Raw genomic sequence first — 27,995 nt, 5'->3', positions numbered from 1 at the left:
AGAACCACATCTTGGAGATCATCTGGCCCAAAGCCCTCTTATTAAAGGCGGGGAAACACAGTCTCAGAGAAGTGAAGCAGTCTGTCCAAAGTGACACATGAAATCAATTCCTGTAGCAGAACTGGAACCTAGCTCTGAACTCCAATACCAGCAACCTTTCCACACCAGCATCCTAACTCCTGCGAAATCACCACTTTTGCCTCTGAGGAAAAGGTAAGCCCCTCCCGGACAAGAGGGACTTTAGCTATTCAGGATCCAGTAAAATACTTATTAAATCATACTTGTGTCAAGCGATATTTGAAATCAATGAAACACGATTGTCTTTACTTACAAATGTCATCAACTGTGACAGGGAATCAATGTTTCAAGCTCCTGAACAGGTCATCATCCCTGTCCTGTTGGATGACACCTATAAATAAAATAAATCTATTTTTGAGTGAGTAGATTTTAAGCCAACTAGATTTAAGATGCATGCAGTTTAAAGCAAAGAGAAATTTTTTTTTTTTTTTTCCATGATCCTTAACTATGTACCGCTGGAGAGAAATACTTTCCGGTGCTAGCTACCTCACTCTATGTGGCCATCAGTGGCCATCAGCAGCAGGCAATCCAGACCATGTACCATCACAGGTGCTGCTGCCAGAATACATGGGGAATCACGGATCCTAGAGCTAAAAGGGTCCTCCAGACATCGTCTACCTCAGTCTCTTTCCTCTGTGAATGCTACTTTCACTTTGTAGGAGGGACAACCAAGACTCTAGGAGGTGAAACGACTAGCCCACTGGGAAACAGCTGTGTCTTTAGTTCGAGTCTCTTGATTTTGAAAAGTATATCCAGAACACATTAGCAAAGGTAATCATTTGGCCGATCAACTCTAAAAACCTCACATGGACACATTTTAAACACATTCACAAATGCTGACTTAGAATATTCTATCACATCTGCATAAAATGCATTGTCAGTATTAGAGATACTTAAATACGAGCATGACTGAAAAATACCATGAATAGAAAATAACCAAAAGTGAGAAAATGGGAACTAGAGAGTGAAAAGAACAATATTAAATATGGCAAGCAATCAGGATTCTACATTCTGGTTACTTCCAAAAAAGATTAGGGTTCCTAACAAACACGAATACATGAAAAACCTTTTTCTACAAATTTTCTACAGTCTGTAATTTAAAATGTTGGGTTCGCTGTAGCCGCAAAATGCTACTTTGAGTTAGATTTGCCAGAAACTAAAATTTAGGCTAGACAATGAACATTTTAAATTTCCATTCTGTGCCTAAATACTTCAAGATAACTGCAAGTATTTTAGGATACCGCCTTGAGGTAATATAGCTGTCACAGTAACGTCACCACCAAACTCATGAGTGCTTACTGTGTGCCTGTCGCTGTTTGACTATTTTGCACATACTATCTCCTTCAATCAATCCTCACAACAGTTTGATTATAATTTTACAAATGAGAACATCAAAGCACAGAGAAATTCAGTGACACGAAGTAAGTTCACACAACTGGTAAAATGGTAGAATTTGTGCACAAATCTATTTGGTGACACAATCCAAGCTCAAATCACTATATAATACTGCATTTCTTTAATATGGCCGCGGGAGAGCCTCAAGAATATTAGAGTGAATAACACAATTCCAATTAGAATACATAAAATTCTCCCAACTAAATCCCATACAATGTAAAACATCAAGAAATTCTCTCACTCTTTTTCTGAGGGATAAAGAGGCAGCTAGGGATCATTTTCCAAAGCAAATAGTAATGCCAAGGAATTGAAACTTCTGATGTTAACTTTAAACATATTACAACTAAAATGTGACAAAGGAAAAACTTAAATTGTCTCTTGTAATTAAAATAAATCTTTCTGATTCAATTAATTCTTAAGGGTCCCGAAGGAGATAAACACTCCTGTTACTCAAGACTGACTGATTCCCAAAATAGTAAAAGTTATCGATAGACTGAATTTAATCCTATGTACTTTAAAGCATGGCTATATATCATTTTGCTAAAGAACGGAACTATTTATAACGGGAATAAAAAAGTAGTTTTGATAGATTATGCGACCCCCTCAATTTCTCATGTAATACAGCTCTCTTTTCTTGACCGTAGTCATGCTTCTGACCCAAAGCCCTGAGCTTTTTTTTTTTTTTTTTTTAATCAGGGGACATTTTTTTTTCAACATAGTTTTAAAACCATGAAACTGATAAAATAGGAAATAATACGGAGCACAAATATATACCTGACATAACTGAACAAGAATTAGATATATGCAAAGTTCAGCACCACAGAAACCAGTGACATTAGGGAAACGCACATCTTTTTCAAAGCTCTGTGGAGAAGTCAATCTCTTCTGGCAATAATGGCTTTTTTATACGGACCCCAAACAGAAGAAGATAAAGTGTGGTTTCATGGTAGCTTACCCTTTTCTCTGACACCCCATCCTGGCCTGTAGAATCTCTCTCATCATGTGTCTCTTTCAGGACTGGCATATGTTTTTGGTATGCTGGCTCTCTGTTTAAGGTTGTGTATCCTATGTGCTCATAAATTGGGTTTATCGTCATCTTGGCAATGTATTCTGCTGCCTTGGTTTCAATATAGAGAGTAATCAATCCATCAGTCACCAGATCGTGGATGGACTCAAAGCGCTTCTCCCCAACGAAGTGCTTTCCATCGTAGTAGAGCCTGAAGTTTCTGGTTTGACTTCCAAATCTGCCTCAATGAAATGGGAAAGATGTTTTTAAGAAAAGTAAGCAAGTGAATTCTTTCTGAAAAAAAAAAAAAAAAGAGAAAGAGCAAAAAAAAACTATTGCTTTGTGTGTGTCTTCTTTGTTAAATAAACTGTGGCTAATCTCTATGAATCGTCTGGAATACAGAAAATAAAACTTGTGAACACAAAGAATAAACTTGCAACAACTAGGGATAACTAGCTAAAAGCATGCCTACTCTAGAGGGGAAACAATGTTCTTGTTTATCTTTTTAAACCACTTCATTAACCTGTAGGAAAAGTGAAGGAAAATAAAGCTTATATCCTATTAGAGCACATTCTATATTCAATTAGTCAACTCCATAATAGATGAAATTTCTTTAACATGTTCTCTTCAAGTCGATCAATAAAAATATTCAACATGCTTTAGACCCAGCATTCATGTCTTTTAATGAGAAAGCCCCATTTAATGGGCTCACGTAAGTACAATGCCAGCAATCATTTAAAGCACAGCTGAGTCCAGAACCTGAACCACACAGTAAGGCAGGATGGCAACAGAAACATACTTCTGCGATTTCTAGCCATGAGTCAATGACTTGCTCTTTCCTTTTATATAGTCATTTTTCTGTGTCTGCATGTTGAGTCGAGGCAAGAAACGTCAGCAATATATATAGGGCACAGAAGTCATAAACGAATGGACTCTAGATCTGTTCTCACTTTTGGGTCATGTTTTGGTGACATACTTTAAAAACCGGAGAATAATGGTTTACTCTTCTGATAATTTCAGTATTTTGCCTCCTGATTTTATGAAAGGGGATGCCAAAAGGCACCAAGAGCCAGTATCATGGTCTCCCAAAGGCAATCCCAAGTGAGCCTAATTAAAAACAAAACAAGTCAGAGAGGATGTATTTAATTTCACTGTTAAAAATACACAGAACAACAACAAAAAAGACCCCCAAATACACAGAACAGAGGTGAACTTAAATACCAAAATAATACCGTGTTTAATACCAAAGTAAAATGTTTAATTAGGACTCCAAACTTTCACAACAATATTATTCTGGTATTGATTATATTCCAGAAAGACAGGACTTACCAACTTAAGATTCTACTTTTAATTTATCCTTAAAAAAGGAAACAAAATAATTTTTTATAATGGCCTGAGGTATCTGTTTCTGTAGTTCAAATTGAACTTTAGTAATTATTGAATCTAGAACCTGGCATTCTATCCATGATGGTCCTTCTACTATAATAAAATTTATCCACCTTTCGTCCTTTAAAAGCAATTATATTTTGATTTATACTCAAGTGAATGATCCATATAATTCCAATTTCCCACTGGTCATTTTCCTGTAATGTTATAGACATATTTCTCCTAAGTAAATTTTCATTATAATGTAAGTCTAAAAAAGTAGAAGGTAAAATTTCTACACCAAAGTTAAATATAAAAGTTTCTTTCAGTTTAATATACTGTTTTTATTCTTTCCTTTCTGTTAAGACATATTATCTGTTTTTTGAGTAATAAACATGGAAGGCCACTTTATAATTTTTGTAAGAGTCTTAAAACAATAATCACTCAGCACTGTTAAACATTAAGTCCTTTTATAGCTCAGGTGTGTTCAGAGACATTTCAATGAGGGATTAGACCATTTTACTCCTTCAGGGGTTTATGATTTCACAGTGCGTGTGGCACTTAAACTAAAGACTATCCAAGCAATGGTGGTAGGCACTTGTCACTCACATTTATTCTAAAATCTGAACAGTATGGGAGTGTAGGGCAGAAGGGATGATGGCGTTCTTGGCCTCACCTGGGTGAGTGTGGGGAGACTGAAAGAGCTGGTCTAGGACGCTTCACAATGGGCCTATTGCTACCCCAGCTAAGGAGAGGATTTCCTGGCTACCTCTAGGCATCGGGCAAAAAAGACTAAGTAAGTTTGTACTTTTCCGTTTATCACAGCAACCTGAAGAGACCCAGCGCGCAACTCCCAATTCCTCCTCAACCTGCACGTCAGCTCTGGACTTCCGGTCCAGTCGAACTTGCAGTCTTTTTTTTTTTTTTTAAAAACCTTTTTTTTAAATGTTTGTTTATTTTTGAGACAGAGAGAGACAGAGCATGAATGGGGGAGGGGCAGAGAGAGAGGGAGACACAGAATCGGAAGCAGGCTCCAGGCTCTGAGCCATCAGCCCAGAGCCTGACGCGGGGCTCGAACTCACGAACCGTGAGATCGTGACCTGAGCTGAAGTCGGACGCTCAACCGACTGAGCCACCCAGGCGCCCCTCAAACTTCCAGTCTTAAAGAACCTGATCCAATAACTAAAGTAACTCATAATATGGGCTGATTAAAATGTAACCTCAGAGGACAAGAAAATGAATTTCCATTTTGGAATTATGATTGACTTTTTAGGAAAGCTGCATTATTTTTACTAAAGGAGCCACACCCTCTCCTTGCCTAGCCTGTACAGCCCTCTCTTTCCCTTGGGAAGTTACATAAAGAATAGCATCACAGTTTACATCAACGGAGTCTCCTTCCCTTCTGTGATTTGAAAGGCATGATAGAAAATCTTTGAGCAAGTTGGGGAATGGATGTGTCTATTCTACAAAAGAGCCAGAAAAGCAGAGATGCTGAATCTAAAGGCAAAGAAAGGATCCTTTCTTGGAAAAGTTTACCACTTACAAACTATCATTCAACCACACACCCAGGAATTCTGTTAAATATTAGGTGGTTCATAATAAAGTTCCTGTTCCCTTGATTACCTCTACAGGATATAGACAAACACAAAGATAAGATATATATATATATATATAACATAACATATATATAACATTATAACATTATATATATATAACATAACATACATATAACATATATATATAACATAACATATATATAACATTATATACATATATATGTATACATATATATGTATATGTATATATATAGAGAGAGAGTTGCATGCTCTATCAAGCACCCTGGAATTTAAAGAATTCATCTTTATTTATTTATTTATTTATTTATTTGAAAAAAATTTTTTAATGTTTGTTTATTTTTGAGAGAGAGAGAGTGAGAGCCAGGAAGGGGCACAGAGAGAGAGAGAAGGAGATACAGAATCCGAAACAGGCTCCAGGCACCAAGCTGTCAGCACACAGCCCCATGTGGGGTTCAAACTCACGAACCATGAGATCATGACCGGAGCTGAAGTCAGACGCTTAACTGACTGAGTCACTCAGGGGTCCCTAAGAATTCATCTTTAGTTTGTTTTTTAAATCTTTTTTGTTTTTTAAGTTTTTTTTTAAGTTTATTTATTTTGAGAGACAGAGTATGTGCAAGCACATGCGAGTGGGGGAAAGGCGGAGGGAGAGCAAGGGAGAGAGAGAATCCCAAACAGGCTCCACACCAGCAGTGTGGAGCCAGACACAGGGCTCAAACTCATGAACTGTGAGATCATGACCCAAACCAAACCAAGAGTTGGATTCTCAACTGCACCACCCAGGACCCCCTAGTTTGATTTCGAAAACATCATTATAAAAAGGTACATAACCTTATATAGAAACATTACATTTTTGTGCAGTGATTCATGAAACCAAGCGAACCCAACAACTCCCCTCACACTATGAAAACCAAGGAACTCACTGCTTACTAAGGTCTCAGAGCTACTGCTTATGTCCGGTGCAAAAGCACCTTTGCAGTCTCGAAACAGGGTTTGACCAGGAAAGGCAAGTGTGGGTCCTGAGTGTTTAACAGAAAACCTCAGACTTTGGTATAAGAATAGGTTTAAATCCTGGATCTGCCACTTTTTAGCTGGCTGATTTGAGAAAATCATTCTTCAGATTCTGCATCTAGAGAACAGGAATAACATTATCTTTCTCCACATGGCTGGGAGGATTACGTAAGCGTATTTAAGTCAAAGCTAAGTACATACTAGGTTCAATGAACGGTAGTTCTCTTTCTCCTTCTCTGTTAGTTAGGCCTCTGCAGAGAATGACAGAACATGTCATGAAACAGTAAAGTAGAACAGAAAAGAGAATCAATAAACATGCACTGAAGGGGGCTCCACAAACAACCGGTAACACAAATAACTTGTACCGGAATATCTCTGCCCTGGCTGATTTCGCAGTCGACACAAGGCAAGGAGGAGCTCTTTGTGAATTGTCTTCAGATGTCCCTGAAAAGTTTATACTGCCTGGGTGGACAGACAGGAACTATAGCAGAATGCAGAGTGGGGGCTGGTGGAGGAGGGAAAAGCAATGAGTCTTTCCACTGTGACTTGTGAGTCAGGTCTCTGAATTCAAAGGCAAAAGGTCAGTCAATGTAACCATACTGACGGCAGGACGTGTTCCATGGATCTGGGGACAACTGCTGAACTCTACACTAGAGAGCACTGATATGTCAAAACTGTCGAAGCTAAACCATTTTCCTCCATTTTTACAGGAAAATCTTCTTTTCATCTTTTCTTGTGTTTATTACCTGCATCTGCCCTCGCTTTTTAATAGCTGTTCATTCTTTGGTGAACATGTCTGAAGCTGTACAGGACCAACTCTCTCTTAGTTAGAGTTCAACAAAATTCATTTTCTCCAAAGTGGTACTGTAGCTCACGAATAGAAAAGAGAGACTGGGATCATCTGCTTTGAACTGCTACTATTGTACATAATTACCACTTTCGAGAAGTGTCTTTTTCTCCTGTGATTTCAGGTTTTGGTTTTCATGTTTAAAAAAGCTGTTTAATGCTGTGCCCAATTGCATTCAGATGAATTTCAAAATATATAATTCTAACATCTAGCTTTCAAAAATGAACAAAACCTTTAATACCATCCTTTCTATTTTTTAAAAGTAAATCGTACTCAAAACATTCAGTCTAGAGGTACAAAGTGATGAAAATATGTGCAAAGAATAGCCTTTGGGATTTTACTTTACTTTTTCTAAAACCAAGATTACTTCTGATTTGAGGTCGAAGTATTGGGAAATAGCTCTTCAAAGGAAAGTTCCAAGTTAACAGATGTTTTCTGTTAAACAAACAAAGAAACATATACAACACACTTGTCTAAGTTAACAATAAGATGTTAGAACTATTTCCAGAAACCAACATACAAGAACAATTTTATTTGTCATAAATATATATTTGTGTATTGTTTACCCAAATCAAAGATGGTAATCTAATGATGAAATACGAGCATCTCATAAATTTATCTAATCGTAAACACACCCCTGAAAAGCTAAAACAGAAACAAGAATATGACGAGGCATTCAGTTAAATACTAAAAAATGAAAGGCTGAGGAAGAGAAAACATAGCTATATACAATTTAAAAATATTTTTTTTTCCATCTGAAACCTTTGTTAGGGTACTACTTTTGTCTATCTGGTCATTGAATTCTGGATGGTGAAATGGGGCAAAAGTATTAAAATACGCGAACTCATGATGACATTCCCTTGGCACAGTAAATTGCCTTCAGTGAAAGAAGCAAGTCAATGTGCCTAACTAAACCTGGCACGCTCTGGAAGGTGGGATGAATACAGATGAATTAGTTGAAGGTCTGTTTAAGAAGCAGTGAGACATTCCCCCCCACCCTCTCCAATCCTGTCTCCAGTCCCACCCCTTCCCGGCTCTGGTGGAAGACTGAAGTCTGGTTTTCTGGATAGGGTAAAACAAGGAGATAGTGAACAGAGGGACACCAGACAGAGTTGAAGGCAGAGGTGCTATCCTGAAAATTAAGCGAAAAGTTGTTAATACTGAAGATTGAAACCTCCATCTTTCTTTGTCACCTGATTCTCAAAAGGGTTGTACCTTTTCATGGTAGGAGACTGGAGAATTCTGCTCTTAGAAATCTGATCCACCCAAATGAAGACTTAAGAATAGAAACATCACCGTCTACTTGGCTGGTTTCTTTCAAGCTTTCAGAACTACCAGTCAGCTTTTTAGTGCCAAATAAATATGAACAGTTAGCCAAGGACCACCTGACATCTGAGGAAAGACTCTCTGATGAAGGACAAAGATGGATAAACAAAGAGAATCAAAGAGAGCTGAAGGATAAACACTAGGATGCTGTAAGAAAGGGATGAATATAGAGTATGCAGAAAAAATATAGCATATTTAAAGGAAGAAATGGAAGATAAAGTTGAAAAAATTTTCAAGATCAGTAAGATAGAAAATAGGAGAGAAAAAGTAAGATAGAGAATCAATTCAGGAAGTCTAATATCTAAAAGAGTTCTAAAAACAGAGAACAGAGAAACTGGAAGGGGAAGAAATCAAAAAAGACAATTCAAGAAAATTCATCAAAGTTGAAGGATACAAACTTATACAATGGACAAAAATAAGCCCACGTCAAGAAGGTAAACATGAAAAGGTGTTCAGTGAGTAATCCAGTAAATGCAAATTAAATCTTTAGGTTGGTAAAATCTAACAAGTCTGACAATACCAAGCACTGGCAAGGATACAGAGCACCTAACATAACCAGTACCCGGCATACCATTTAACAAAAGGGTTTTGTATTTTCTAGTAAAGTTGGATGTATGCATTCCCTAGGATTAGCAATCCTATTGCTAGGTAATATTCTAGACAATACAATTGATTATATGCACTAGGAGACACACACACACACTGTCTCTCTCTCTCTAATAGTAATGCTCATTAATGCCTAAACCTAAAAACCACACATTTCCACTAAAATAGAAAAACTGTAGTACACATATATGATAGTTAACTTTATGTCACTTTGGAGGGTGTTTTCAGAGAAGATTAGCATTTAAGTCAGTGCACTGTGGGTAAAGCAGATTGCTCTCCCATAATTGGGTGGGCCTCATCCAATCAGTTCAAGGCCCGAATAGAACAAAAAGACTGGCCTCACTGAGCAAGAGGGGGTTTTCCAGCAGACTGCCTTTGGATGTACCTGCAACATTGGCCCTCCTAAGTCTCAAGCCTACCAGCCCACACTGCAGATTTAGACTTGCCAGCTCCCATAATCACATGAGCCAATTGCTTATAATAAATGCCCCCCCACACACACACACATACACACACACACACACCCTATTCGTTTTGCTTCTTTGGAGAACCTTGATTAATATAATGAAATACTAGGGGTGCCTGAGTGGCTCAGTCGGTTAAGTGTCTGACTTCAGCTCAGGTCATGATCTCACGGTTCATGAGTTTGAGCCCCACATCAGGCTCTGTGTTGACAGCTCAGAGCTGGAGCCTGCTTTGGATTCCGTGTCTCCCTCTCTCTCTGCCCCTCCCCCACTATCTCTCTATCTCTCTCTCTCAAAAATAAACATTAAAAAATTAAAAAAATATAATGAAATACTATATAGCAAGGAAAGCAAACATATACATGCAAAAACATGGATGGATTTTTACAAGAATAATGTGGGCAAAAAGAACAAGTCACAAAAGAATACATACAATGTGGTCTGATTATATAAAGTCAAAAGGCAGGCAAAATCTCAATATATTATACAGGAATATATATACAGGTGGTAAGACTATAAAGAAAAGCATGAAAAAGATAACTATAAACCGAGCACAGTAGTTAACTATTGTGTGGAAGTGGGGGATAATGACAAGCAAGAGAAATATGGGGAATTTCTGAACTACCATTAATGTATATTGATGTGGTAGGGATTACATAGATTTACATATATTTACATGTAATCAATTTTTAAATTGGGTATATCAGTTTTACATACTTTCCTGTATGTGTTATTTCACAATATGTATATTTTTAATTATAGCATTCAAGGGGCACCTGGGTGGCTCAGTCGGTTAAGTGTCTGACTTCGGCTCAGGTCACGATCTCATGGTTCATGAGTTTGAGCCCCACATCGGGCTCTGTGCTGACAGCTCAGAGTGGAGTCTGCTTCCCATTTTCTGCATCTCCCTCTCTCTCTGCCTCTCCCCCACTCAGACTCTTTCTCTCTCTCTCTCTCTCTCTCTCTCTCTCTCTCTCAAAAATAAGTAAACATAAAAAAGAAAATTAAAAATAAAAATAAAATTGTAGCATTCAAATGACAAAGACCTAAATCTGGAAGAAAAAGCAATCAGAAACAGATTCCCTCTAGGTGGTTTACGCTATAGACATTAAGGATATAAATTTTATAAGAGAATTCAATGGTGAGTTTTTAAAGAGAATAAAGTGAGAGTATAGAGCTAAGAAAAACAAATTAAATACCAATACAATTACTACAGATCTAATAAATAACTAGAAATGACAGGAAACAGTATCGATAGGACTGAAAAGCAAATCAATGGCATAGAGATAAGTCTTAAATAGTCAACTGGATGGCTAAGGAAAAGTACAAGAGTAAATCAATTAAGGCATATAGGATAAACACTGAAGACTAAGACAATCCACCAAAAAAACTGTGCCTCAAGTTCAGATGCCAACAAATGGAACAGAAATACTATTCAGAAATAGAATTTGGGGACATATTCCAGGCAAGGAAGAAGGAACTGAATCTCAAGACTGAAAGAACACACTGTTTCATGGATGAGCTTATAAAAAAACTATCAACATTAAAACAAATCCTGGTTGGGTGCTTGGGTGGCTCAGTTGGTTGAACGCCCAACTTTGGCTCAGGCCTGATCTCACAGTTTGTGAGTTCGAGCCCACACTGGGTTCTCCACTGTCAGCATGGAGCCTGCTTTGGATCCTCTGTCCCCTTCTCTCTTTGCCCCACGTGTGCACGCACGTGCTCTCTCTCTCTTAAAAATAAATAAACATTTAAAAAAGAGAACAAATCCTGGTTTAAATTACTAAATTTGAAGAGTAAACAAAGAATTTTTTAGACAACCAGGCAGGAACCAGTGTCACTTTCATATAAGGGGTTGGAAGCAAGATTGTTTTCAGACTTCTTTACATTAACAATAAATGTCAAGAAACAATGGATTACCATTAAGTACTAAGGATAGGAAAAAATACACTGAGGATATTCTGTCCAAACAAGCTGTTGTTTAAATTAAAGATAACAGGGGTTCCTGGGTGGCTCAGTCAGTTAAGCATCCGGCTCTTGATTTTCGCTCAGGTCATGAACTCACAGTTCGTGAGTTCGGGCTCCCTGTTGGGCTCTGCACTGACAGCATGGAGCCTGCTTGGGATTTGTCTCTCCCTCTCTCTCTCTCTGCCTCTTCCCTGCTTGTGCGCGCTCTCTCTCAAAATAAATAAATAAAATTTAAAAAATAAGATAAAGGCAACAAAGGGACATTCTTGTTATAAAGTTATACCTTCTCTAAGTCTTTAGAAGTCATTGAAGAGAATGTTAGTCTTTTGAAATGCCTTTTTTTTCCTTTATAGTACTGCACTTAGCAGCAGCGATTTAACATTTTAGCATACTGATGGCTTTAAGAAATGTTTAGAATTTTGCTTAAGTTAATAAATGACCATTCTTGTACAACAGAACTATAGTTACTAGAATTTCACTTCCATGAAATGCAGTGACTCTTTCTTGATCATGCACTGGTGAATGAGCTCGCTGTGTCTTTAGGATACAATGAACAGAACTGTTGTAATGAAACCCAATTCAAGTGAAAGCCTTGTGAGTGGAACCAGTCTTGATGACCTATTCCATTTTACACTGCATGGTCTTCATAGGGATCCAGAGGATCAAGCCTTGTAAGTGCCTTAAATTCAGGGAGAAGCTTATTCACTGCTAACACCTCTGTTGAGTAAAGAATTTGGTGAGACTACCTTGCATCTTTAGATTTATAAAACGTCTCCTAGTCATGTCTTCCTCCCATACCTACTCAGTCTTGCCAACCCCCAACTTGCAGCCTTCTTCATTGCTATCATAATCTCTTAAACCACAATCATCATACAGAAACAGAATGTCAAGGATAAGTTAATGGATGTCACCGCCAAATACATGAACAAATAAAAACTCACTGCTATACGGTACTTGTAACACAGTCACTGATACGGTTTTATCTGACTAGTGATTCAGTAAGGTTAGGAAAGATCATTTATTTTTGAGCAAGTATGTCAATGTCATTCCAAAAGAGAGGTTTTGTGCCATCTCAAAAACACACCTCATATTTCAGTGTACTATTCAATCTGACAGCTAACTAAGTTATAATAAAAAGATTTTTAAAATGAGAACATGTTAGGATAATAAAATGCTTATGGCCCAATCAAACATACGTGGAAGGAGAGAGGATGACTTGATTTTCTGGAACCATAATACCTGGCAGAGCTATTAATTATGTGCTTTGTTAAACTTTACCTACAGCTGCTGGCTTATCTACCAATCATGAAATAAAACTGTACGTTGAATGAGTTAAAGTGTAAGGATTCTGTCTTCTCTTATTTTACAAAACTCTTGGGTCTAAAAGGGAAGACTCAAAAGACAGAAGAGATCTTTGTGATTGTCGAATTCTTTGTTGTAAATCAGGCCCCCAGACTCCATACCATCAGATTCAGAATCTGCATTGTTAACAAGATCCCGAGGTAATCCCTATATGGCTTAAAGTCTGGGAAACACCCGTCTAATCCAATCCCCTCACATTATCGATGTAGCAAGGAAGATGTTCAAGTTCCTCCACAGTGAAATAGAGAGGCTAATAAAAACCCCAAAGTCCCAAACAAAACAAAATTATAATCAAAAAAATCCAACCCACTGTTTAAAGTCAAATGGTTCTTTATCTGCATTAGTACTGGCTGCTTTATAGCTTTTTTCTGGAAAGCCTCCTGGCTCAACATGAGTCCGCACGTACTGTGCTCCCCACTATTGCTAAGCACTGTCAGACCAAAAAGGTCTTCAACCAAATTCATCCTCTCATCTCTTCTCCCTTCAGAAAACTGTTCCTTCTCCAACACCCCTTAAGAGAACCGCCACCCACACAGTCAACTCCTGCCTAAACTTTCATAATTATCTGAGATTCTTCAATCTCCCTCTACATTTAAACTTTTATTGATTGACTGATCTGAGTCCACGCAAACTCTGCCCATTCTGCCTACAGCCACGAGAGTTTGTTCCAAGAGAGATCCTATCATACTATTTTCCCTTTTGAAAATTGTTAATTGTTCACTATTGCCATAAGAAAAAGTCCAAACACTTTAGCAAATCCTGAACCCTTGAGAATCAGTTATTAGTTTTATTTCGAAAGCACTAGAGACTGACATAGTGTGTTGCACATATTAGAGCCTAACTAATCAGCTGCTGAATAGAATTATTAGAATAGAATTAATAAGGGCTTGATTAATGCTTTTCATAATTTACCCCTAAGATGGCCAACTGAATGTAACAATAAAAAAGATTCTAAAAAATACATGTGAGTAAACACAGAATTGCCAAAATGTGAGAAGGTTATTAATTTTGTCGGACATAACTAAGAAAGATGTGGTAATTATCAGGCATAGTGTTTGTCACTTACAGAACTGTAATGTTTTCCATATTGACAACTGGGAGCAAATAAATGAAAAACAACTTTTCTAATACAGTGAACCAATTAAAATAATTTCTACTACACTATTTTCATTTTACTATCAAAGACACAATATTAAGTATTCTATCCAGCCAATAAGTAAATAAATGCATGTGCACTTACAGAACATATTATACACACATTTTAATCTTTTTAAAACAGGATGGGTCCAGAAATGATGAGTGTATTCATATAATTAACAACAGATTTGGCTTATTCAAGAGCTGGTACTTAGTGCCACTAAAAGCTTATAAAACCTTGTTTCCATGAGTCCACTACTTCAGGATATAAAAAAAAAAAAATCACATTACAACAGAAGTTTATAAGAGCATGGAGTTATGTATGTGAATGCTTGCAGAATTCTATACATATACATAAGTGTGTGTGTGTTTACACACTCATTTATGTGTTTTACAGATTCCTACTACTTAATCCTCTTAAACAACAAAATGTTTTCTTTAACCATTTTTTGTATAAACAATTCTAGGTATCACACAGGGACTATAGTTTAATATTTTTTAAATGTTTATTTTTGAGAGAGAGAGAGCATGCACATGCATGTGCACAAGTGGGGGAGGGGCAGAGAGAGGGGGACAGAGGATCTAAAGCGGGCTCTGTGCTGACAGCCCAATGTAGGGCTCAAACTCATGAATCACAAGATCATGACCTGAGCCAAAGTGAGACGCTCAACCGACTAAGCCACTCAAGCTCCCCTAACTTAATATTTTTTTAAGTTTCTTTCTTTCTTTACTTTGAGAGAGAGAGAGCATGAGAGGGGGAGCGACAGAAAGAGAGGAAGAAAGAGAATCCCAAGCAGGTTCCACACTGTCACTGCAGAGTCCAACACAGGGCTCAATCTCATGAACAGCGAAATCATGACCTGAGCCGAAATCAAGAGCCAGATGCTTAACCAACTGACCCACCCAGGCTCAGGCACTCCTATAATTTTTTATTTTTTATTATTTTATTTTTTTAAATTTTTAAAAATTTTTTAAAATGTGTATTTATTTTTGAGAGAGACAGAGACAGAATGCGAGTGGGTTAGGGGCAGAAAGAGAGGCAGACACAGAAGCAGAAGCAGGCTCAGGCTCTGAGCTGTCAGCACAGAGCCCGATGCGGGGCTTGAACTCACAAACTGCGAGATCATGATCTGAGCTGAAGAAGGATGCTTAACCGACTGAGTCACCTAGGTGCCCCTACATTGCCCATTACTGAACTTTCAGTTCTTGAATCAAGTTTTATATATATTTTAAAAACTATTTTATTTATTTATTCATTTTTAAATCGCCTTGCATGTTATCGCATGTGTTCACCTTTTAATTTGTTACTTTTTTATCTGCTGTAAGCTTGAAAAACAAAAAGGGAATTTTACCAATATCTGATAGAAAGCTGTATTAAGTAGACTCTAATGGGGATTACTGACCATTCCTTGGCCATCAACACATGGGCTCCGTAGCAGCTCTTTAGCCACTCAAAGGCCTTTCCCCTCATTCCCAGCCTCCTGGCTGTATTTTAGAGACCTTAGGCTGCCAACGATCTGACTTCCAGACAAGTAGGATGTTGTTGTAGACGAGCAGAAACAGGCCTAAATTTGATTAAATATATACCTTTAAGTTTATCACCTAGTGGTTATTAACAATCAGCAAATTACTACATAAAGTGTAGCATAAAAATCCCTCACTTTAAAAAATCAATTTCTTAATGTATAATTCATACACAACAAACTACCTCCATCTGAAGTGCACAATTCAATGAGTTTTGACAGATACTATCACAGTCAAGATTCAGAACATTTCCCAACATCCCCAAAGTACCCTCATGTCCTCTTGTGGCCTATTTCTTTGTCCCTTATTCTATTCAACCACGTATCTGCTTTCTGTCACTATAATTTTCTATTTCATGGAAATGGAATTATGCAGCATATATTCTTTTGTGTTTGGATGTCTCAGTTTTTATAAAGCATCACTTTTAAACTGATGGATACTGTTCTTGTCAGATTTTGAATGCAACTAGACTAGGATTTCAGGCTGTGGCAAAGCAATAAATGAAATTTGTAATTGCTTTTTTTGTTTCTGGGGTTGTTCTGAAATAGCCTCTCATGTCTAATTAAGATGTAAGCATCAGATATAATCAACCTGTTAGTTGGAAACAAAGAATTATCAACATAGCCCTGGTTGCCACTCATTGACTTTTAATGCTAATAAGCAAAAGGTTTAAAATGTAATACACAATGTATCTGTGTGTGTTCATTTTTATAGTACTATTTGCTATTTTTGAGTGTTCTGTGCTAGGTACTATGCATGCCGTATCCCAAATAATCCTTCAACTAGTATGAGTTATTATTATTACATCCTCATTTTATTGATAAGGAAACAGACTTAAGGGAAGTAAGTAATTTGCCCAAAGTTATGCAGAAAATACTGGAACCAGACTATTAATCTAGGACTGTCTGACTGCAAAGCCACATTCTGAACCACTGACCATATCTACTGATTAAAAAAAAATTTTTTTATGTTTATTTACCTTTGAGAGAGAGAGAGAGAGAGAGAGAGAGAGAAAGCATGAGCAGGGTGAAGGGCAGAGAGAGAGGGAGACACAGAATCCAAAGCAGGCTCTAGGCTCCGAGCTATCAGCACAGAGCCCAACCTGGGGCTCGAACCCATGAACTATGAGATCATGACCTGAGCTGAAGTTGGGTGTTCAACCAACTGAGCCACCCAGGTGCCCCCCATATCTACCGACTTAAAACCACAGGGCTGGGGTGCCTGGGTGGCTCAGTTGGTTGAGTGTCCAATTCTTGATTTTCAGCTCAGGTCATGATCCCAGGGTTGTGGGATCAAGCCCCACGTTGGGCTCGGCACTGAGCATGGAGCCTCTCTCTCTTGGGGTGCCTGGGTGGCTCAGTTGGTTAAGAATCCAACTCTTGATTTCAGCTCAGGTTATGATCTCACGGTTCATGGGTTCGAGTCCCGCCATTAGCCTGTTTGGGATTCTCTCTCTATCTGCCCCTCCCCCATTCGTGTGCACTCTCTCAAATAACTTAAAAAAAAAAAAAAAGATTCTCTGTCTCTCTCCCCCTCTGCCCCTCTCCTCCACTTGCATGAACGCTTGCTCTTTCTCTCTAAAAATAAAAAAATAATAATAAAATAAAAAATAAAACCACAGGGCCAGAAATAAAGCCCAATGATTGGGTTATGTATCTTTTAGAGCAAAACAGCAAAAGAAACATGAATCTGTCCACTTAAGATATCCTTAGTTAAGAGCAATAAATAGAATGAAAAATATCTTTCTTTAGTTCCTACTTATATAAGGAAGCATATCACAGGGAGGCATTCTAGGTCTGACAGTTCTCTAATGCAATTTTATTAAATAAACCCAGTATGCACCAAGCAGTGCATGAGGTTCAAGGAAACCAAACAAATAAGACTTAGTTCCTGCCCTGAAGCAATTTACAATTCATTTGTAAAGACACACATGTAAATAGATTATTACTGTAGGTGGGAACTTGTTCTTAGGTATACTCTGGGAACATGTGAAGATCTTTTCTGAAAATAAGTTAATAACCATGTGATCAACAGTACCTGGCATAAATATATTCAGTAGAGACTCAAATATAATCTTGAACATTAGGTACCATCCCTAAAAATAAAAACACCTCAGTCATGAATAGATTTCTAAGTGAGCCTCAAAATCTGACAGCAAACATCAATGGAACCCTTAAGAAAAATTTTGAAAGACTTAGCAGGATGAGCCAATTTGTAGCTTGGAGAATGGCCACAATTGAGAACAGAAGCAGGGCCAAAAGCTAACACAATTGTCTGAAATGAGCAGATGAGGAACAGGAGGGAGAAACATTCACGCAGAACAATGACAAGAGCCAGAGGGCAGCTATTTTAGCCTAAGGACATCATAAGATACTCATAGGAGATCTGTTCTACTAGACTCCAGGAACACAGGACACTTCAAGGGGCAGGGGTGGGAAGACAAACCAAAAAAAACATGCAGTATATTTAATAAGATAAGGATAATGTATATAAAAGATATGTAAGAGCAAGATGGAGGGAGAGGAAGTCCCAGACCGCACTCCACAGAACCACTGAATTAACAACCTATGGACTAAGATTCTCTTATGACAACTCCAGAACCCATTTAAGAAATTGCAGTACCCCAGGCAAGTGCAAAACCATGAAAGCCTCACTGAAACAGGTAAGAAGGGCTACTTCATCTTATCTATGAGTGCCCCTTCCCCAAGACAGCACCGTTGAGCTTGGCTTATGGCTTCTCCCCTAAGGGTGGGTGTGGAGGAAAAAGAGTGGAACATGTTTCCAATATCCTGGCTTTTGGAGGGCTGCCTGAGGGACTGGTTACTATCTCACCTGATTCAGAGCACTAAGATAACTGGCACAGGTTAGATGCCCGCGGAGGCGGGGAGGTTCTGAAAACAAGGGAGAGTGTCCAATTTGTTACTTCTCCCTCAGGAGAAGGGAGAAGAGTGGGGCATGTATCCAGTGCTCTGGCTTTTCTGAGAGTTGCCCAAGGGAATGGTACCTGTCTTGCCTGATTTGGGAAACTTCCAGGGAGCTGGTATACTTTAGACGCTTGGAGGCTGGTGAGAATAAGGAGAGACAAGCAGCTTGTTCCTAGAGCACCCAAGAACCTGCAGTACCAAAGACAGATACCAGATGGTACAAAAGATTACAAGGTCCTGAAAAAGAAACTGGCAAGCCTCTTTTTAAATTTTTTTTAATGCTTACTTACTTTTGAGAGAGAGAGAGAGAGAGAGAGAGAGAGAGAGAGACAGAGCGTGAGGTGGAGGGGGCAGAGAGAGAGGGAGACACAGAATCCAAAGCAGGCTCCACGCTCTGAGCTGTCAGCACAGAGCCCGACGCGGGGCTCAGACTCACAAACTGAGAAGCTGAAGTCGGATGCTTAACCAGCTGAGCCACACAGGCGCCCCACCTCTTTAATTGAGAAATGCACATAGCCTTGAGAAGTTATACCCTCCAAAAAGTGTCAGGCCCTCCAAATCTCTACCTGGGCTGATTGGAGAAGGTCTTCCTCTGTATGAGGCCAGTCTGTAAAGACTAGGAGAAGTGGTTATATTTACAAATGCTCATAAAATTCAGAAAACAAACAAACAAATACAAACTACATGAAGAACCAGGAGAACATGTCCCAATCAACAGAACGAAAGAAATTCCTAGAAACCAACCCCAAGGAAACAGAGATCTATTAAGTATATAACAACGAATTAAAAGTAATTTTCTTAAAGAAGCTGAATGATCTAAAGAGAGCACAGACACAAAACTAAACGAAATACGGGGCACCTGGGTGGCTCCGTCGGTTCAGCGTCCAACTTTGGCTCAGGTCATGATCTCACAGTTCGTGGGTTCGAGCCCCACCTCGGCTCTGTGCTGGCAGCTCAGAGTCTGGAGCCTGCTTTGGACTCTGTGTCTCCCTCTCTCTCTGCCCCTCCCCTGCTCACACTCTCTCTCCCAAAAATAAGTAAACATTTAAAAAAAAATTTTTTTTTAATAAAACCAAATGAAACAAAATCAGGAAAATGATACGTGAAAAAAAAAGAGTATCAACAGAGAGCTAGAAACCCTTACAAAGAACCACACAGAAATTTTGGAGCTAAAGAATAATTAGAAAAGTTTGGTCAACGAATCTTCAACAAAGGATCTAAGAATACCCAATGGGAAAGCGCAGTCTCTTTAACAAATGATGCTGGGAAAACTGGAGAAACACATGCAGACCAATGAAATTGGGCCTCTATCTTACACGACTCACAAAAATTAGCTCAAAATGGATCAGAGACTTAAACATAAGAACTGACACCAAAACCTCCTAGAAAGAAACACAAGGAAGAAGCTCAATGATACTGGCCTTGGCAATGATTCTTTTGGACATGACACCAAATGTACAAACAACAAGAGCAAAATTAACAAGTGGGATTATATTAAATCCAAAAGCTTCTGTACAGTAAAAGAAACAATTAACAAAATAAAAAGACACCTACAGAATAGGAGGAAATTTTTGCAAACCATACGTCAAATAAGGGGTCAATATCCAAAATATATAAAGAACTCATAAAACTTTAAAAAACCCAAAGAATCCAATTAAAAAATGGCCAGGAGAGCCAAAAAGACATTTTTCCAAAGAGGACATCAAAATGGCCAACAGGCAGATGAACAGATGTTCAATATCACTACCATCAGGGAAATGCAAAACACCACGAGGAGATGTCACTTCACACCTTTTGGAATGGTAGCCATCAAGAAGACAAGAGACAACAGGTGCTGGCGAGAATGTGGTAAAAAGGGAATTCTCATGCACTACTGATGAGCATGTAAATTGGTCCAACCACTACAGAAAACAATACGGAGGTTCCTTAAAAAAAATTAGAAATCTGCCATACAATCTAGCAATTGATTCTCGATATATACCCAAAAGAAATGAAAACAGGATCTTAACGAGATGTATGCACTTTCATGTGGATCACAGCATTTTTCACAATAGCAAATATATGGAAACAACTCAAATGTCCATCAAATGGATAAATGGATAAAAAAAAAAAAAGATGTGGTATATATACACAATGGAATATTATTCAGCCACGAGAAAGGAGGATTTCTTGCCATTTGTGACAACATGAATAAACCTTGAGCACACTGCAGTAAACAAGATACATCAGGGAAAGACAAATGCTATAGGAGATGACTTATATGTAGAAAAATTCAAACCTGTAAAAAGAGTTGAGCATCCTACTCTTGATTTTGGTTCAGGTCACGATCTCGTGGTTTGTGGGACGGAGCCCCACATAGGGCTCTACACTGACAGCGTGGAGACTGCATGGGATTCTCTCTCAATCTCTCTCTTTGCCCCTCCCACCCTCAAAAGAAATAAAATAAACATTAAAAAAAAAAAACAATTGAAAAACAATCAATGAAACAAACAGCTGGTTTTTTTGAAAATGCCACCAAAATTGACAAGCACTTAGCCACACTAAAGACAGACATCGAGACAAATGGAACAGAATGAAGAACCCAGAAAGAAATTGGCATGTATGTCAAATGATCTTTGACAAGGGTGCCAAGGCTATACAATGGAGCAAGAATAGTCTTTTCAACAAACAGTGCTGGGAAAACTGGATATCCACATGCAAAAGAATGAAGATGGGCCCTCATCTTATACCATCTACACAAATTAACTCAAAATGGATTAAAGACCTAAACGTAATACCTGAAAATAGAAAACTCCTGTAAGAAAACACAAAGAAAAAGCTTCAGGACAGTGGAACATGCAATGGTTTCTTGGCTAGAACACTAAAAGCACAAGTAACTAAAACAAAAATAGACAAAGGGGATTACATCAAACTTAAAAACTTCTACACGGCAAAGGAAGCAATCAACAGAGTGAAAGGTAACCTAGGGAAGGAGAGAAAATACACACAAGCTGCATATCACATAAAGGGTTAACATCCAGAATATAAAAAGAACCCATACAGTGCGATTTAAGAGATAATAGCATGATTAAACAGTGGGCAAAGGACTTGAATAAACAGTTCTCCAAAGAAGACATAGACAACAAGCATATGAAAAGATTCTCAACTTCACTAAACATCAGAGAAACACAAATCAGAACCACAATGATGGTTCTGATTAACCACCTTATACCTGTTAGGATGGCCGCTATCAATAAAACAAAATGGCAAGGGTTGGTGAGGATGTGGACAAAGTGGAACCCTTGTGTCACTGTTGGCAGGATTGTAATGGGGCAGCCGCTATGGAAAAACAGTATGGAGGTTGCCCAGGAAATTAAAAAGAGAACTACCACATGACCCAGCAACCTTATTTTCGAGTATATGTCCAAAAGAACTGACAACAGACTTCCAAGAGATATTTGCATATCCGTGAACACTACAGCATTATTCACAGTAAGCAAGATGCGAAAGCAAACTCAATATCCATCAAAGATGAATGGATACAAAAGAAATCTGAGCCAAATACCAAAAAAAAAAAAAAAAAAAAAGCAAATACTACATAATTCTACTTACATCAAGTATCTAAAGTAATCAAACCGATAAAAACAGAAAGAAGATTGGCGGTTGCCAGCGTCTGGGGGAAGGAAGAAAGGGAGAGTCATCGTTAGGTGGGTACAGAGTTTTAGTTATGCAAGATGAAAGAGTTCTAGAGAACCGATGTACAACAATGTGCACAAAGTAAGCAATAATGTACTCTACATTTGAAAATTAAAAGAGTTTAAAAACACATGTATGTGTCTATACATGTAGTTCAGGAAAATGAGGGTGTAAATTATGATTGCTAAAAAGATAATCCACTGAGACAAATAACTCTCTTTCTTAAGTAAATCCCAAAATATTTCTTCATACAAGACAACAGAAGTTATTATTCTTAAAAAATTTTTTTTAACGTTTATTTATTATTGAGAGACAGAAAGAAACAGAGCACGAGCATGGGATGGGGAGAGAGCCGGGGGGGGGGGGGGGGGGTGCGGCGAGACACAGAATCCGAAGCAGGCTCCAGGCTCTGAGCTGTCAGCACAGAGCCCGACGCGGGGCTCAAACTCACGAACTGTGAGATCATGACCTGAGCCGAAGTCGGTCGCTTAACCAACTGAGCACCCAGGCGCCCCTAGAAGTTATTATTCTTAACCGATATAATGTACATGTGGCTATTTGAAAAATACAAAGTTTCTGAAATCTGAAAGATTCTACTATAATTATTGAGTATACATGCAGAGTTTCCATTTTCCCCTCAAAGCAATTCATGGAAATTGTTTATTTTTATTGACTGTGGAAGGCTGAATATGTATTTTATCTTCAGTCAGTAGAAGACAGAAATGAATGTGACCAAAATCTAGACACTGGAACATTTCCAATACAAGGAGAAAACAAAAGGCTTCACCAATTAATTAAATCAACTCTAAAGCTACATCCACAAATGCTTTATGAAGGACATTTATGAAGTCCTCGACTATTTTTGGCTGCAATATTTTTTTACTCATAGAAGTTGGAAAATTTAAAAATTAAGAAGTCATTAAAGCCAAATCTAAAATTAAAAAAAAAAAACCACCATGCTCTTTTATGTAGGATATATGAGATAGATAGACAGATTTCACCCCAATGGAGTATAAAGAACCTAGTTTATATTCCTGAGATAGAACTGGATCTGCTACATAACTCCTTAACTTCACTATCTATTGAATATAACAAAGATTAAGTTTGTAAGAGAAAAAACCACAAACCTCGTTTCTTCACATCTTCATCCATATTCTCTTCCTTCTTCCCAATCATAAGTACAAATTTGATTTCTTTCTGTTTTCAAGACATAATGTCACCTACTTGTCATCTCTTCCTAACCTTTGTTGGAAGGTGACATTTGGCTGGGGCAAGGAGGGCAGTTTAATTAGATTGGTGCAGGAATTTAATATGTACCTGCTTCTAACATCACTGTACTTAATTCTGCTCATCAGTAAATCGTCAAAACTCATTATTTGTTGATCAAATGTCAGGCTCAACTAGTCAAATTTTAGTGTATGTGCTGCTGAAGCAAGCACTCAACTAGTTAAATTTTAAAGTATATCACCACCATATATATGTATACATGTATACACACACACACATACATACATGTATCACGTAATGGTATAAATCATACTTAATCTGCACCATGTCAATATTCAAATCACATATATACTTTAGTAAAATAGCTTATAAATAAATATGAAAGAATAGGGGAGTGAAGAAGGAAGCAGAGAAGATATTTTCCTTTCCCATTTTCTATCAATATATTCTGGCAAATTCTAAAATTGGTGTGTTATGAAATTCTGAAATCTGTGTTCTGGCAAAATCTGACTACAGAAAGTTGGGAGAATTATTTGGAACTTTGTACTTATTCAAAGACTCTTTCTTATTCCAAATGGATGTTCCAGCTTCTGAAATCCACTGAAATTTAGAGAATAGACAGTTTTTCCTGAAAAAAATATTTTAATCACTTTGTACACTTACTGCATTTTTATTACTTTATACATTATAATCTGAGAGAACACGCATTCATTCTTTTGTATATTGGCAGAGGAGAAGCCTAGCCTTGGACAACTGGCAGGATAAGTGAAGAAAGATTGATATTTGTCTAAGAATCATGGCAAAATTATCTTTAGAGAAAGAAATCTGGGTATATGTGGGGCGGTAAGTGTGTGTGTGTGTGTGTGTGTGTGTGTGTGTGTGTGTGTGTGTATGATATACATATACCTATGTGAATTTTTTCCCCAGACATTTCTAAAACATGTTAGTGCTATTGGCACAAGAATTAAAAAAAAATTAAAGCACTCCAAAGCTCAGCTTCATCTCCCATAGTAGTTCATAAAGCAATGAAAAGTTTCATCGACCTATCTAGTGGCTATCTAGAAGTGTTATGTACTTCTATTTTGGAAAGAAAAAAACCCGTAACTTGATAAAAATACAAAAATAATCACAGTAGAACTGAAAGCTTACTAGATGAGATAGCTCTGGCAAGCTAGAGACCAGGCTTCTCTGAACTGATCACAAAGTATTCTCTTCTAGGACTATCAACAAAAGGAGATGTGTGTGGTGAAAAGGGTAGGGGAGGAGGAAGGAAAGAAAACCCAGCTTTTCATATTTCCCAAAATGAACAATGTGCCTTTAAGACAAAATCTGACAAAAACTCATCTTTTGCTTCTGCATCAAAGGCTACTGACGATCTTCCATTATCTTCCTCCATAACAGACCCTCACTCTTCAGGTGTGAACCTGGCTCCCTACACTGCAGACCACATCTCTCAGCTTCCCTCGCCTTGCTTTCAGGAGCAACCAATGAGAAGCGAAAGTGGTATGAATTTTCACCCCTTCTGCCTTCTCAGCGGGAATGTGGATATGAAGTCTGGTGTCACGTGAGATAAACTTGGAAGCCACACACGGGAAAGCAACAGGATGGAACTAGTCTGTATCCCTTACCTTGTTAAAAAGGGCCACACCAGCCTTGAAATACCTCCAGATTTCTGGAATGTGGGAGAAAAATAACCATCTATTCTGTATAATACACTTCTTATTCAGTAACTTACAGTCAAACCTAAGCCCAATTCTCAGTCCTCGCTGCACAGAGAGTCTACTTTTGTTTCTGGTATTTGGGGGATTCTCTTATAGGAGGTTATGTTTTCCTGAGTATAATATAAAATTTTTAAAAAGTAATACTATGAAAAACTTTCTTCCAGCAGCTGCCACTACTGAACCTTGTCTAAGAATTCTACAACAGTAACAAAGTAAGAGCCAAAGTAACATATAAACAGGAAGTCCCTAAAATATTTTTCACTATCTGAATATTACCACCCCAAAATATGCTTTTGTTTTGTCTGTTATAATAATATGGTAAAAATCATAATTTATTTTGCTGGAATCAAATTCTCAAGAAATTTCCAGGGAGTCAGAACTTTAAACTTCTTGGCTTGTCAGTGGGACAGGGTCCTTTGCCTCTTAGGCTCCCACATTTGTTGCTATTTTTCTCATTTCTTTCCAAATGTGCATTTAAGCCAGTAGGATCTTTTTGCATGAAAAAGTGTTACAGGAGGCCTAGCAGCGGAAAAATTTTGGCAGTTGAAAAGGTAGGGCCACAGGAGAGAACACACACGGTATACTACAAATTAGAGTCATGGTTTGGATGAGTTTTCAAATTACTGTTAATTGGTTTTAAAATCACTGATAAAAACTTAACGTGTTAAAATCACTGATAAAAATAATAGAAACTACATTTGAACAACAAAAGCAAAGTGAAAGTAAAAACATTAACATCCTGTAAGTATCTTCTCCTTGTGGCCCTGACCCAGTATGTGTCAACTCTAGAATGCACAAGGAGGCCAAAAATTGGCCGAATGTAGTGACGATAATACAGAGAGCAAGCAGTCTACATCAGGGGCCAGCAATATAGCTCACTGGCTAAATCCAGGCTCTTACGTGTTTTTGCGTGGCTAATAAGCTAAAAATGGATTTTATATTTTTATATTTTTAAATGGTTACATTTTTAAATGGCTAAATAAGTATCTACATAACAAAATACTCTCAATTGGCCTGTAAAGACTTTAATATTTACTATTGGATCCTTTACAGAAAAAAACCAGTACCTGATTTACATGACTAACCATGTCTTTCTGACTAAGGTTTAAGGATAGTTAAAATAAATTCAGGGGCACCTGGGTGGCTCGGTCAGTTATATGTCTGGCTTTAACTCAGGTCATGATCTCGAGAGATTCATGAGTTGGAGCCCCGTGTTGAGCTCTGTGCTGAGAGCTCAGAGCCTGGAGCCTGCTTCAGATTCTGTGTTTTCCTCTCTCTCTGCCCCTCGCCTGCTCATGCTCTGTCTCTCTCTTTCTCAAAAATAAAATAAACATTAAAAAAAAAGGATATTAAAATAAATTCAATTTTGAGAAGCTTGTGAACCTCCATAGTACCATAGTCCGTATGATGTTCAGAATAATCCCCAACAACCACGAAAGAAAGTACTACTCAGAATTTGAACCACAATTAGCAAATAAATTTACTTAGAATTATCTATGGTATTCTGAGATGTCAATAAGTGCTATTTGCGGTCAAAAATTAGGAAAACACAAAAAGTTGAATAAACTATTGTTTTGTATGCATATGTTCATTTTGCTTTACTCTAAGACTTCTCAGAACCTTAAAATCTTCTAGGCAGGGATATAGTATACACCAATTTTTGAATTTATTTTACCTTCCTTCTCTGACTTATTCGTATCTTAAAGAAAGTATTAGCTAGAATACAGTTTGGGAAACATGTACCTCATTGATATCAAAATAAGTTAGTGGGCAATTAAAAAGTTAAATGTATAAAATACACCATAAAATGCACAAGAGAACCAGTTTAACTATCAAATATCTTATAGAGTTAGTACTTTCCACTAAAAAAAAGTGGAGTAAGTCATTAAGAAAAAGATTCACTGAAACTATGACCATGTACAATTAAAATAATTTCATGTCAGAACCAAGAAAGGGGAGCCTGGGTGGCTCGGTCGGTTAGGCATCTCACTCTTGATTTCAGTTCAGGTCATAATCTGACGGTTCGTGCAACTGAGCCCCGTGTCAGGCTATACGCTGATAGCGTGGAGCTTGCTTGGGATTCTCTCTCTCCCTGTCTCTTTGACCCTTTCTCTCTCTCTCTCTCTCAAAATAAATAAACTTTAAAAAATGTTCAAAGCAAGAAAAATAGAGAAAGCACACACAATAAATATGATAAATGTTTGCATGCATAATATATTAAAGAATTAATAGGGCAATGAACAGGTCACAAAGAGAAAATATAACAAGTAACTTGCTTGTGTTGCCTGAACTAGTGATCCCCTTTGGCTGTTTTTCCTACTGAATCCAAAAAGAAATTCAAACTTGGGCCATATGACAGCCCAGCTTAAAACTTGGTCCAGTTCCCTACGACTCGCGGGATAAAGAGCAAACTCCTTCATATGGCGGAGAGGAAGCAGATCAGGCAGCCTCATGCCTTCACTCTCGAAGCTCCCTCTCTGCCCTCCTTGCCACAGAGCCACAGGAGACTCCTTCTGCCCCGTCTTTCTCTCCCCACCCTCCTGCTCTTTTACCTTAGTTCATTTGAACATAGCCTTCAGCTCTCATATCAGGCTTGCCTTCTCAGAAGGGCCTTCCATGACTGCAATTCCACAGACTTGGATCAGATTCTTCATACAGTCACAGCACCCTGCACTTGCCCTCTACAGCACTCACCTCCGGTTTTAAATATACATTTGTGAGCCAACTGCGTTAAACTGAATCCTCTCACTACCTGATAAGCTCCCCAAGGCCAGGGATCTTA

At 38.0% G+C, this 27,995-nt stretch overlaps 1 protein-coding gene across 3 annotated transcripts in view; it reads right to left on the bottom strand.

The window, feature by feature from the left end:
* CHN1 (chimerin 1) overlaps positions 1–27,995 on the bottom strand; it is a 202,340-nt gene that overhangs the window by 84,805 nt on the left and 89,540 nt on the right. For 2 of the 3 annotated variants that reach the window (XM_019460115.2, XM_019460132.2), the window contains one exon: positions 2,429–2,717. In XM_019460115.2, the coding sequence (XP_019315660.1) occupies positions 2,429–2,717 (289 nt within the window). Of the gene's footprint in view, positions 1–331; positions 356–2,428; positions 2,718–27,995 lie in introns of those variants that run through there. The other variant, XM_019460145.2, reaches the window with a different exon arrangement.

The sequence above is a fragment of the Panthera pardus genome, unplaced genomic scaffold (assembly GCF_024362965.1).
Source record: "Panthera pardus isolate Hobbes unplaced genomic scaffold, ASM2436296v1 HiC_scaffold_10, whole genome shotgun sequence".
Classification (NCBI taxonomy): domain Eukaryota; kingdom Metazoa; phylum Chordata; class Mammalia; order Carnivora; family Felidae; genus Panthera; species Panthera pardus.
This window is presented reverse-complemented; position numbering and strand designations above follow the sequence as displayed.